General features: G+C 31.7%; 2 protein-coding genes across 2 annotated transcripts; one reads left to right on the forward strand and one right to left on the reverse strand.

The window, feature by feature from the left end:
* Positions 1-406: 406 nt before the first annotated feature.
* LOC113759532 lies at positions 407-688 on the reverse strand. The gene has a single exon (XM_027302108.1). It carries the CDS (start codon positions 686-688, stop codon positions 407-409), a length of 282 nt encoding a protein of 93 aa, XP_027157909.1.
* A 9451-nt stretch (positions 689-10139) lies between these two features.
* Positions 10140-14626, forward strand: LOC113760705 (pentatricopeptide repeat-containing protein At3g53170-like). The gene is made up of 4 exons (XM_027303384.1): positions 10140-10487; positions 12254-13349; positions 13595-13705; positions 14589-14626. The coding sequence occupies exons 1-3, from the start codon at positions 10194-10196 to the stop codon at positions 13624-13626; spliced, it is 1422 nt and encodes a 473-aa protein (XP_027159185.1). The 5' UTR covers positions 10140-10193; the 3' UTR covers positions 13627-13705; positions 14589-14626.

Genomic DNA, 14626 nt, shown 5'->3' on the forward strand with positions numbered 1-14626 from the left:
ACGACTCGGATAAGTTGAACTCATCTCGACTTGTTATATAAGCTCTGCATAGTTGAACCGGGATCCTGTTTGGTACACCTAACCCAATTTGGTCCGGTCCTAGAAAACTCATCTATGCTATCTTTTCAGAAATATTCCTTGCTTCAATCCAAATCCATATGTTATTCGAGAAAACGTATCAAGTGATAAAATTAAATTAAATTTGAATAGTACCCCGCTTCCAGAAAAGAAAAAATCAAAGAAGAAAGCAATAAATAATTAAGGAAAAAAAAGAAAAAAGAATAGCACAAAATTTATGGTAAAACAATTCAAACTATAACCGATAACTTTTGCAACCAATCCAATTCCAATAGTTAAATAGCAAAAGAATTATGTTAAAACATTAATCTGTGGCCTCGGCCTAATGTCACGAGACAACAGTGTAAAGAATAAAATCAGTAGAATCATTCATCCCAGAACCACCAGCCTTGGAGCCAAAACGTCCCATCAAAGCTGCCGAATCATCAGTAATGCCGCGACCCAAAAACCCATCAAGAGGGTGGTTGTGGGAGGACCGTTCATGGTGGTGGTGACCACCATCTTGACTTGCCGGAGGATGGTAATACAATCTTGCAGTTTGTGGGCAGTGGGAATGAAACCTTGCAGCTATTCTGACACCTGCATCCAATAATTCCATGTATTTTGCCATTTCTTGATTGGTTGATTGATTCCTTTCCTTTCCTTTCTCTCTTTGATGATTTTATGACAAAATCTTCTTGGAGAAAGAGAGAGAGAGAGGAAAGGAAGAATAAAAAAGAGAAAAGAGAAATGAAAAAAAAATGGAATTTGTTAGAAAACGTCCCAAACCTCAGAGCCCATAAAATGGGAGAATGTTATGTGAATGCTTGTGAGGGAATTTAGGTCAAGTGTGTGTGTGTATATATATATAGTTCTCGTCTCGTCGTCTTTCGGTGACTTTTCCTTGTAACGTTAATTGATTTGCGTGTTTTAAGCAATTTGTGTTTCTACCCTTGTAAGCTTATGTATCCTTGTTCTTGCCCCAAGCATTTGTGATATGGTATATGCATTGAAGTGTGGTTTCAATTAGGGTTGTTTAGTAATAGCCACTTTATAAATTTTCATTTCATTTTTTGACATACAACAGAAAAGCATTGATCGATTTCATCAATTTACTCGATTTTTTTTAATTAAAATTTACAGTTGATATCATATATATATGTTTTAACTCATTCTATTATTAATTATGCAAGAGTCAAACTCAAAAAATCTATTGATCACATTTGGTGTCTTATTCTCAATAATTTTTTACACACATACTAAAAGGAAATTGAAATGCAAATAGATTAAGTGTCTTATGGTATTTATTATATTCAAAATAATGAAGACAAATTAAGTTCTTACAAGGACAATAACTAGGAACTAAAAATCAAGTTTATAGTCTTTCCATTAGCTGGGAAATTTTGTTGTACATAAAAGATTCTATAAACGAAAACAATGATAATGTTCAAGACTCGAGCTTCAATGTTTTTACTTATGAAATTACGATTTTAAGATCCCTTAGTAGATTTATCTAATTGACAAAATATATAGTTAAGAGATTGGAAAACTAATATACAAATGAGGATGGGTCCTGTTCGCCAATAGTGAAGAATACGAGGGCATATTTTAAAAGTTAAACCTTCTTTTCGCTGTTTACTTATTTGGACCAAAAAAACCGCGTCAAGTTGGCACAGGCTGGCCATAACCGCCGCGTTCTGGTGACTGGTCCAACCGGTTGTTGGACCGGGTGCTGGTCGGTCAACCTCATTTCTGTTAATGTACGTAAATTGAATTTTAATTTATTTAGGGTGTCCTTGTGTAATTTATTATTATGAAATCCTCCCCAAAGAATCTTTGAATCTTTCATTTTGTAATGCTCCACTTATTTCTTTTTGTTATATTAAATTCTATGTTACTCAAATCTAGATGCATGCTCTTGACATTTTCGATATCTTAGAGATTTTCCCGAGTCTTAAGTCTTTAATAAGACCAACTAAAGTTCAAAAAGTTATAAAATGGTACAAGACAAATTTGACAACATTGCAGTTATGTAGAATAAACTTTCTTGTCATTTGAATTTCTTTTGTAAAATATTACTACTACTAATAAATGTCAGATACCGATAATCATGCACCCTTCTTAGTTTCTTGTATACTTTTTAAAAAAAATTTTGAATTAAGTAAAAATAACAATTATGTATGGTAGTCAAAATTCATAATAAGGACAGGCAATAATCTTAAAAGGCTTTACAAGTAAATGTTATTTCCTAATAATTCTGTAAAATTCGTTTGGAAAGGGTAGTATGAAAAGTAATAATATGAAAAAAAGGATTTATGAAAATTGAACCCTTGACCAGGGACGAAGCTATGGAGCCATCTCAATCCAATCTTCATAATATTTCGCTTTTATCACTTATAGATTTCAAAATTTTTCAAAATTATATTTTTAGAAATATAACATTTACCCCCATAAAAATGCTTTATTTGATTCACTTCCCCAGAACTATTTGTAATTTCTGTTTTAATATATTTCATCTTTTATTACAAAAAAAAAAGAGAGAAAAATTTTGGAAATATAGAGATTCTAGAATGTCAAAGATGCCGTTCTCACCTTACAAAATATGTCATCTTAACAACGTTGAATGGTTCGCTTTATAGTATTAGACCAATCACGCCGGTAGGTTGCAACTTGCAAAGCAGGTAGGAAGTCCTCTGTTTCCAAGTAGTACCTGCACTAGTTAGTTTCGTTTCGCTTTTGAATCTTGCCAAGTCTATTGATTGGGTGATTACATTAGTCAAGTTGTCTGTCCCCAATCTTACCAAAAACAGTCACGTGAAATCAATTATTTAAAGTGTGAGCATATGTATTTGAAAAATGTAGATTCCAATATTATGCTAATTAAAACCACAAAAGAGGGAGTCTGGTTTCTTTAATTATAAACTAGTTTTGTACCTGTTCGTAATCATCGAAAAAAATAAATTATTTAGTCAATTTTATAAAAATATCGATATAAAATACAAATTTAATGTATGATCTATTATAACTTGTTTTAAGTATATTACTATGTGTGCATTGTAATATAAAGTATTCTTATAGTATAAATTTGAACATCTAATTCAGTGAATAATAATTCAAAAATGGAAAAAATAACATTCAACAATACCATAACATTCAAAAACTTGAAAATAAATAAAAAGTACAGTAAATAATATCAAATAATATTCTACTCTTCAGAAACTTGTTTTTGTTTTTCTTCTGTTTGAACATTCTTCTCGATTTGTCTATGCAACTCAGCATTTATTAATTTTCCATTATCACTGCATGATAGCAAAGCAGGATAACTAAATATAAAAAAATAAATGATTTATCACATTTAAGGTTGTGTATAACAATACGTAAATATTATAATTTAAGAAAGTAAAATAGTTTATTAAATCTACCTTCTCATGCAAATCTTTTTATGGGGATTCCTTTCCTCTGTAGTTTTTGTTGAACCCTCTGATGAATGATTTATATGAAGTGTATTGAAATGCTGTTGATTAGAATCATCTGTTGTACTAATTGGGATCTGGGAAGAAGATGCTTCAGATTGGTATTTGTTGTCGGTTCCACCAATCTGATAATGATTTATCAAAATTAAAGGCAAAAGTATTATGTGAGATATAATATGTGAAATATAAGATAAATTTATTACACATTGCCTGTGAAAGCATGAAATACGTTTCCCTCCTGAAATCACAGTGGAACCATCTAGTCACTGTAAATCTATTACTATCTTGTTCCAGATTATAATTGTTCAACTTGATTTGAAACACAAAAGGTTTCCACGTGATCTTATTTATAATTGATGACACGATTTCATTGCTAAATCCTTCCTAGAAATGAAATGCGTAATAGATTTTTTTTGTTAGAATATTCAACGGCTGAGATAAGTGTCGGATTCTCTACTATTATTAAAAATATTTTAAAAAATTAGATATAAGTTTACCTTGTTAAATTCTTCAAGAACAAAAGAAAGTTTGTGTTCTATTATTCTTTCAACCTCTTGATCAAATATAACAAACCAAGCACTACTGGTTGCATTACTTGCTAAGACTTTTAACATATACCTGTATAAATACACATATTCTAAAAGATATGTTTATGTAGATATTATAGCAATTAAAATGATAAAAAGGTTAACACCTACGACATATCTCAATTTAGGATACTTTACATTTTGATTGCAAGCATTACATAGTTTAGAATACTCCATTTTTTTCTTACAATACGGGGCCTTGGATGTCGACTACTGACAACATTTGAGAATATTCCTTGGATGTCAACTACTGACAGCATTGATAGTGGTAGCTAATATTCTGAATGTAGATAGAATTTGCTTCTAAACTTCTTGATTATGGGAGCAAGGAATTGATGTATTCTGCAAAGCACTTTCGTGGCGCTATTTATGAAGCATAGACTATAAGTGTATATAGCCAATAGTTGCCGGAAGTTCATGTTGTTTAAGTGATCAGGTTCCTGACCTCTCTTCTATTTAAATTATGTTGGTAAGACATAAGGCTGGATACTTTTTAAAAAACCTTGTGAAACCATTCTCAAGTGGATTAATTAAGTAAACGGCCAGAACCTTTTAATTAACTAATGAATTTGCAAATATATCTAATAGAGATATTTATGTCTCTTGTATTTATATCGCATTACTTTTCAGTGCCTTTTGTTTTTGGTTGTTTTTCCTAAAGGCAAATTAACAACATCTTAACATATGATCACAAAAATCAATTAACAAACATGTTAGTAAGAATCCTACAAAAATAACGATGAAAGTACTTGTTTAAATCCTAAACAAATAGAAGATAAAACAAAAAAAAATAAAATTCAAGATATGTTACTAAACTCTTACATTTGAAGATCAACATGCCTTTTTTAAAAAATTATGTATCGAAAGAAGATGTACCTAATAATCAAGAGGAGTGAAAATCCAAAATCGATGCTTTAATGTGCCAACCGCTTGTACTGAAAATACCTAACCATGAATTTGATGCTTGAAATCAATATATTAGAGGCTATATGTAGTGTACGCATAAGAAATAAGAATCATATATATATATATATATATATATATAATAAAGTCGTATTCTCATTCTTATCTCTTTATGTTTTCTCTTTCCTACGTGGGTTAATGAAACGGCAAGTAGTTTCCTACGTGGCTTGCTCATTTTTTGTTTAGATATATATCAATTATTATTTCCTATAAGAATTCTTAATATTATATGATTCTTATTTCCTACCCAAAAAGGGAATTGGAAAGTAATGCAATATAAATAAAAGAGACATAAATATCTCCAATTCATGCCAATAATTTGTGTACTGCATAGGGAACTGAAATAAATAAGAATTGTTATCATTACAAGAAGTAGAAAAGTAACTAATTTCAAAAGAAACCATTAATAACAGAAGTCAATATCTGATGTTGAAAATGGATTCTTAATAAATTTTATTATTAAGTGCGTTATCAAGACATAGTGCATAGCACGAAATTTATGGAAAAGAAAAAGTTAATTGAATCCAATGAACTATATGTATTTGACCCGTACGGTCAAATATAAATTCCTATTTGAGCACGGGTTTGTAAATTCCTATAAACCCGTTATGGTGGGGAGGTGTGTGGACCCACACCATAGGAGTCCATGCACTTAAAGGACTCGATATAGTTGAGATGGTATTCAAGGTAGGTAAAATCTTTTTGAGAACGCACTTTTATTTTCTATAAGAATTCTTAATATTATAGGGTTTTTATTTCCTACCCAAAGTTGCGTACTTTAAACAACTTAAATCAAGATAAACCTACTTTTAATGTTCTTATCAATATCTCTTTATATTCTTATCAATTCTTATTTCTTATGCCTACACTACATATAGCCTCTAATATATTGATTTTATGCATCAAATTCATGGTTAGGTATTTTCAGTGCAAGCAGTTGGCACATTAAAATATCGATTTTGGTTTCCACTCGTCTTAATAATCAGCTACATCTTCTTTCAATACATATATTTTTTAAAAAAGGCATGTTGATCTTCAATTGTAAAAGTTTAGTAACATATCTTAAATTTTGTTTATTTTTTGTTTTTATTTTTTGTTTGTTTTTTTATGAACACATAGGATTAGTAATATATTTTGAATTAGTAATAAATTTCTCTTATATTTCACATATTATATCTCACATAATATTTTTGCCTTTAATTTTGATAAATTATTATTAGATTGGTGGAACCGACAATCAATACTAACCTGAAGTATCTTCTTCCCAGATCCCAATTAGTATAACAGATGATTCTAATCAACAACATTTCAATACACTTCATATAAATCATTCATCAGAGGGTTCAACAAAAACCACAGAGGAAGGGAATTCTCATAAAAAGATTTACATGAGAAGGTAGATTTAATATACTATTTTACTTTCTTAAATTATAATTTTTACGTATTGTTATACACAATCTTAAATGTGATAAATCATTTATTTTTTTATACTTAGTGATCCTGCTTTGCTATCATGCAGTGATAATGAAAAATCAATAAATGCTGATTTGCACGGACAAATCGAGGAGAATGTTCAAATAGAAGAAAAACAAAAACAAGTTTCTGTAGAGTAAATTATTATTTGATACTATTTAGTGCACTTTTTATTTATTTTCAAGTTTTTGAATGTTATGGTATCGTCGAATGTTATTTTTTTTATTTTTAAATTATTATTTACTGAATTAGATGTTCAAATTTATATTATAAGAATACTTTATATTACAATGCGCATATAGTAATATACTTAAGAAAGGTTATAATAAAATATACATTAAGTTTGTATTTCATATCGACATTTTCATAAAATTGACTAAATAATTTATTATTTTTCAAAAATTTCCGTTCAACGAACGGGTACAAAACTAGTTGATAAGGATATAAAGAGATATTGATAAAAACATTAAAAGTAGGTTTATCTTGATTTAAGTTGCTTAAAGTACATAACTTTGAGTAGGAAATGAGAATCCTATAATATTAAGAATTCTTATAGGAAATAAAACCACAATCATCCAAATAACTATTTTTTTTGAAGAAAAGATCATTTATTAATTGAAATTAGTTACTTTTTTACTTCTTGTAGTGATAACAATTCTTATTTACTTCGATTCCCTATGTAGTACACAAATTATTGGCATGAATTTGGAGATATGTCTAATAGAGATATTTATGTCTCTTTTATTTATATCGCATTACTTTCCAGTTCCTTTTTTTGGTAGGAAATAAGAATCATACAATATTAAGAATTCTTATAGGAAATAAAAATTGATATAAATCCAAACAAAAAAGGAGCAAGCCACGTAGGAAACTATTTGACATTTCGTTAATCCACGTAGGAAAGAGAAAACATGAAAACATGAAGGGATAATAATGAGAATACGACTTTATTATATATATATATATATATATATATATATATATATGAATATGATTTCTTGTCTCCTAATGTTAAGGGAAATGACCCCTCTCATGAAATCAGAGTATGTGAATTTTGAGCATTTTATCTAGAATTGTAATTGAATCGAACTACTCGTGAGATGCACGCGATCTGTTTGGTCAATTGCTTGATTCGACTGGGCGTTGATCAATTTCGAGTCGAGTTCGAGCATGCTCAAGTAACCAAACGAGTCGAGTTTGACTATTAGAATACCGCGATTGAGTACTTGATGTGTTTAATCGAGTAGTGTACATTACTTTAATTATTATGTATTAGACGAGTTCAAGTACTGGTAGAAATTTCATCTCAGATGGAAACCAATCTTGTTCCCAATATGTCAAAAGTGCCATTCCTTGAGCTCTTTGGAATGCTCAATTACATCTTTTTTCTTTTCATTTTTGGAGCTGGTTGTTAAACTTTTTTCAATTTATTCTCCATTTGCCAAGGTTAGAATATATTTTGAGACCTTGTATAAAATTTGTCATGCTTTTTGTGATTCTTTAAATAATTTTATGGAATTATGATGCACTTTTTTTTGGTGGATCAGTTTTATAATTCCTGAAGTTTTGGAAGTATTGAACTAACCACCTTCTAAGATCATCACTAAACTCAAGAACTAAGGTATACATGGAAGCACTTCCCATCATAATGTTCATTTCCGCACAAAATGTTGTGTGTTAAATTTGAATATACAAAAACCCACATAATGTCATGTGTTATATTTGAATATACCAAAGAACCAGGTCGCACCTTTACAATCCGAATTTTGAGAGACTTAAGAGTGTATATCACTAAGTTTGATTTATATATCACTACCTTTAAAACAATAACCTCTATTGCAACATAGAACAGCTGTTTAACATCTTCAAAATTAAGAAAAATGTAGTTTTAGTTCTCAATATTTGGTCTGTATGCTAAATTGGTCCATAGTGTTTCCACCAAAATAAATATGATTCCTAAAATTTCTAATTTTGGCATACTTAGGACAATTAATGAAAAATTACAATATCTACTTGTCAAAATCAATTGGAGTTAACCAAAAGTTTGACTTTATATATCTGGCCCTTAATGTTCAAAATTTAACATGTTTCAAATAGTTATATTTAAGGTTTTTCAAATTAAATAAAATATGAATTAAATTAAATACGTGACAAATGTGTTCTCAAATTCCTATAAAAATCCCTCAAAGCACTTCACATTGACATAACACCGTCTTTTTACCTAAAAAGTATCTCCTTATTAAATTAATTATAACTAAATAAAAATACACATATAAATATATATAGAAAAATGTTGTGGGAAAAAGAGAATCCTTAAGTTTAGTATGTAAATTTATAAAAAAACACTATTATAAAAGTTGTTGCATTACTTATGGATGTAGGTTTTAATTGATTATTGTTAGGAATCTTGACAAGTAAAGATAATTACCAATACAAAATACTCGTATGGATTTTTGGAAGAAACTTGCTTTTCATTTTTTCTTGTCTTTCCTTCATGTTAAATTAAATATTTTAATAATAAAGTTTTAATGTATTCATGTTTATGTTCATCTAAATTGATAATTTTATTAAAGAATTTAAACAATTATGAAACCGCTGAAACTTAATGGATAACCAATTGCAATGCCAAAATAAATTTATTATTCTATCAACTTAATTGACACGTAGTTGTTTATATTTAAATGGGATATTTAACGAAGTACTTAAATATCAATATATCTTAATAATAAAAATCATTATTAGTTAATTATTGATATAATTAGATGTATTTTGCCTAATTTGAGCCTAATTAGGCAAATGAGAATAACACATTAGGAATTCATGGTACGAGTAAATGAAATAAAGAAACAAAAAAGGAAGAAGAAAAGTTTATTTAGTTTTTTCATGTTTCTTAATACTACATTCTGTAGTAAATATAACACAATTTCAACTTGATTCGCGTCTAATTTCATCCTCTAACCCTCAACATTACTATTTAAAAGTTAAGGAACTATAGTGATTTAAATCCCAAATTTTGGGGGTCCAAAAATGCAAACTTAATATAGTTGATTAACTAAAATTTAACTAAAATTTGATTTTGATAGTTAAGAATGATTAAATTTTCTTTAATTGTCCTAAATCTGCTCAAATTTAGAAACTTTAGGCACTACATTTATTTTAGTCAAAATATTATGCTCAATTTAATATGCAGGCCAAATATTGAGAACTAAAATTGCATTTCTCCATTAAAAGTATTTTTGAATTTTATCTCATTTTGAAGAAAAGGAACTAATGAATTTCACAAAACAAAAAAAGACATGGTTCATAGCTTGATACATGTATCATTTTGGTTCCTTTAGTCCTTACTCCATAGCATTACTAGGGCTAGAATTAAGTTCTAAATGACCCAATAAAATGGATTTCATTTGGATTTCTAAATGACCCATTAAAATCTCACAATTGGAATTTGGACCACGAAATCAAAATCTTCGTGCCATCCCTAGACCCTGCACGTAAATCTGTTATCCCCGCGCAAAACAACACAAATTCCACTGTCACTGCTAAGCTACGCCTCTCATCTTCTTCCTCCACCCTCCACCTTCCACTTTTCCCAAATTCTCACATTTCATTCAAACATTCCCTCCCCTACACCCCCGGCGCAATGGAGCTTCACCTCGTCGACCCAGCTAACCTGCGCCTCTTCTCCTCCATTCATCATCCCAGAACCCCAAAATTCTCCACCATTAAATCATCAAAGAAAGACTCAATAACCACCTCAAAGGGCCTTCAGAAGAGTTCCCAGAAGGAACTCTCAAGAATTCTCAGGAGTGAGGCGGCTACAAAAAACATAGTGAAGAAAGCAAATTCTAATAAATATAATAATCTCAATCCAAAAGCTGTTTTGGATGCCTTGGATGATGCCATTAAAGGGAATGATTGGGAATCTGCTCTTAAGGTTTGTGGGTTTTCTTAACCCTGCTTGATAAAATTTCTGTCTTTGAATGATATGATTTTTAATTTTGATTTTTGGTGTGAGGTCATGGTGGTTGTTGCTAGAGTAATTATAATAATACTAAAAAATAACAGTAGTAGTAGTTGGAGGAGACAGAATTAAATAAGGTGAAATGGAGTATGTTGCTTCATCTGCAGAATTTAAGGACAAGAGCTGAAAAAAGGTGAATTTGTCTGAGTAAAATGTTTTGCTCTGGGATGCTTGTGTGAAAAATCCATTTTCTAAATAAAGTTTCCGTCTTTAAATGATATGATGTTCAATTTTGATTTGGGTGTAAGATCATGTTGGTTGTTGTGGGTACCATAATAATAGTAACAGAAGTAGGAGTGACAGGGAAAGAATTAAACGAGGTGAAAAGGAGTATATTGGGTTCATGTGCAAAATTTAAGAGCAACAGCAGGAAAAAATGTGAAGATGTCAGGGTAGAATGCTTTGTGGTTGAATACTTAAATGAACAGAGCCAGTTTCTGATGAACTTTTCCCCATTTCATGATATGGTTGTTGAAGTTTGTCCTGTGTTGTATTTTTTCAAAGCTATGGTTTCTAGATTATGTTAGTTGCCAGTTTAATCGTCATTACAATTTCACCAGTACTCATGCCAGATGATTGCTTAGTGAACTACACAAGACGTATGGAAGTTTAATGCGCTGATGGTGGTGGTAGTGAGATATATTCATTAATGGCTCTACGCCATTCAATCTGCACTCATAGGGAGAGAGGGATTTGTGCAGTTGGAACCGAGTAGAAGTGAGACTGGGGTGTAGAAAAGTAAAAGGAAATCTAGCTCCAAAAGTGGTAGGATTGATAATGAAAATCACAAAAGCTTGAAGGATACAGAAGTAATAAGCTGTATGAACCCGCAGAGCTGATACAAGTTTTAGGTAATAACTGATACTAAAAAGTTCTGGCTGCAACACATAGATAGACTACTTACACTCCAAATACATTATTGCCAAAAATTGAGAAGAGCACACTTACCCTTAATAATGCACCTGTCTGGCACATATTCACCAGCTACACAACACAGTTTCTAAAACTACTGGAAAAGTTGCAACAAAGCATAACTAGCGAAGCATAACTAACAACTTACTTAACAACAATATCAAGGTGTAACAGGCTCCTGCATCGGATCGTGTTTTCAAAGGAATTTTATTTTCTCAGCTGTTCGTACTCAGATCTTAGTTTTAAGCAATTTAATAGGTGGCTCCACCCTAATATTCATAAAGTATGTAAAGTTCAAAGAAGACAAATTAATGTCCTTAACTCATGTGGCTGTTTTTGTTGAATCTCTTTGGTGTTTCAGGAAATTTAAGGAAACAAAAGTTTAGTTTTGGAGGCTTTTCATGTTGTGCTTTCCCACTTTTAACTATGCACAAATGCCTTAAGTTGAATTTTTTTTTTTTTTTGTCGGATACGATAGACCTACACTATTCTATAGTAGGGGGAGGGGGGACCTGAAGAGGCCCAGGGGTAACCCAGATTGAACCACCACCGGACCATACGGGTGCACTACGTACCCGTATGGATTTTTGTTCAGCAAGCCCACACATATTGTGGCAATTGGTGGGAGGCAAGGTTTGAACCCTTGACCTCCCACCCCACCAAGCCTTAATGCTTTGGTGGTGGCCACCAGCCCAAAGTCTGGTGGTTCTTAAGTTGATCATTCTAACAGTTTTTTGGATGACTTTGTCTGAATTTCCTACTCGTAGATTTTCAGCCTACTACGTAAGCAACGCTGGTACATACCAAAAGGCCAGACATATACAAAATTATTGGTAATGCTTGGCAAGTGTAAGCAGCCAAATCATGCTGGCTTGCTTTTTGAGATAATGGAGTCCGATGGGCTTCAACCGACAATTGATGTTTACACTGCACTTGTGGGTGTCTACGGCTTTAGTGGCCTCCTTGACAAGGCGTTTCATACTGTTGATGAAATGAAGTCGGTTTCTGATTGCAAGCCTGATGTGTATACTTACTCAATCCTTATCAAATGTTGTGCTAAACTTCGTCGATTTGATATGATTGGGATAATTTTAGCTGAGATGTCATATTTAGGAATTGAATGTAACGCTACAATATACAATACTGTAATAGATGGGTATGGTAAGGCTGGGCTTTTTGAACAGATGGAACACGCATTGTCAGACATGATTGAAAGTGGCACATGCCTTCCGGACATATATACTTTCAACTCAGTTATTGGGGCTTTTGGCAACTTTGGAGAGATTGATAAAGTAGAGAGTTGGTTTGATCAATTTCAGCTAATGGGAATAAAGCCAGATATTATGACGTTTAATATACTTGTCAGATCATATGGTAAAGCAAGCATGTATGAGAAAATGGGTTCTGTTCTGGACTTTATGAAGAAAAGGTTTTATTCTCCTACAATTGTTACTTTTAACATTGTCATTGAGACATATGGAAAGGCTGGAAATGTTGAGAAAATGGAAGAATATTTCCTGAAAATGAAGCATCAAGGAATGAAACCTAATTCAATAACTTACTGCTCCCTGGTTAGCGCTTACAGTAAATCTGGGCTTTTGGACAAAGTTGATTCAATTATCAGGCAAGTAGACAATACTGATGTGATATTAGACACCCCATTTTTCAACTGTGTCATCAGTGCCTATGGCCGGGCTGGGAATATAGAGAAAATGGTTGAACTGTTTTCAGCAATGGAGGACCAACAATGCAAACCAGACAGCATAACCTTTGCTTCTATGATCCAAGCTTATCAAGAACAAGGAATGATTGAAGCTGCTCAAGAATTGGAGCATAAGATGTTAATGTGCAGTGGTAGTTCAGGTACTCGTATCATTGCCTTCCAATTTTTGCAATACCAGATTTTTCTTCTGGCATGAAAGTTGGAAGTTAGTTGCAGAATCTTTATCTGGTTTCTTATTCTTTCGACTATTATTTCTATCTGGTCTGAGTTAGTTTGTCTGCTGTTTTCTTATCATAATCGCATTTTCTTACTTATATTAGTATATAAAATTGAAATGTACAAAAATCTTTCATAATTTTACAAATTGAATTGGCTTTTTCCCCAGAAGTAAAACTGATTGGAAGCTGGCGTCACTAAGTGGTTCAAGAGTTGATATTGATATAAAGTATTCTGTCTGAGCTAGGAAAGGAAGAATTTGGTGGCAGTCTCTCATTTTGTAAGTGCCTTTCCCTTTCCATTCTCTATTATGCATTGGCTTTTATGTCCCTGTCCTATGAGGCTCTATGCATTGTGCCCAAAGTCTAGGTAAAAGGAAAAATTTTCCCTTTTCTTTTTAATCCAACCATGCTTTACTGTATATTAATTCCATATCCACCTCTAAATGATTGCTTTGCAAATTGGAAAAAGATTTTTACATATGATTGTTATCTGATGCTGATGACTAATTCCCAGCTAGCTGCACAAAGAGTGAGTTACTGAATGCCTTCAGATGCTAACTAATAAATAAAGATAATACTTTTGGAGATTGCAATCATAATTCCTCTGTTTCTCTCTTTCTCCGCCTTTGTGCTTTCTTTATTTTGGAACTTCATTGATTCAAAGAAATATGCAAATGATTTGAGAACTATGGTCAGAAGATGAGGGGATTTACATGAATCAGTTAATGGCTTGGTAAGCTGTTGTTTTTGGTCAACATTATCTTGTTTATCTCTGGTTCAGGGATTACGGTCAGTAGATAGTATACTTCGAGAACAATCAGAAGAGTGCTAGGTTCTGTAGGTGTGAAGGTCAGAGGATCAAAGCGGTAAAATTTTGTGCTTGTTGCAATTATTTTGGTTTTTAGGATTTGGGTTATAAAACATAAACATTCAACCAGCTTTCTTGGCCCGCTCGCACAACAATTTACATAATGGGAAGATTTTTTGCAGATTTGATATGTGTAAGGGGTATTCGATTTCAATTTTTCTAAAAAACATGGTTCTATCAGTTGATAGATTATCTTTTTATAACAGGACTGCACATTTTTCTAGTGAAAACATCTCTTAGGTTGATAGTCTACTCTTGACGCCACTACTATGTAGTTATAGTGCTTTTTACAGATTGATTTGGGACTCAATCCCCTGGTAGAAGCAATGCC

Source organism: Coffea eugenioides, chromosome 2, assembly GCF_003713205.1.
Source record: "Coffea eugenioides isolate CCC68of chromosome 2, Ceug_1.0, whole genome shotgun sequence".
NCBI lineage: Eukaryota > Viridiplantae > Streptophyta > Magnoliopsida > Gentianales > Rubiaceae > Coffea > Coffea eugenioides.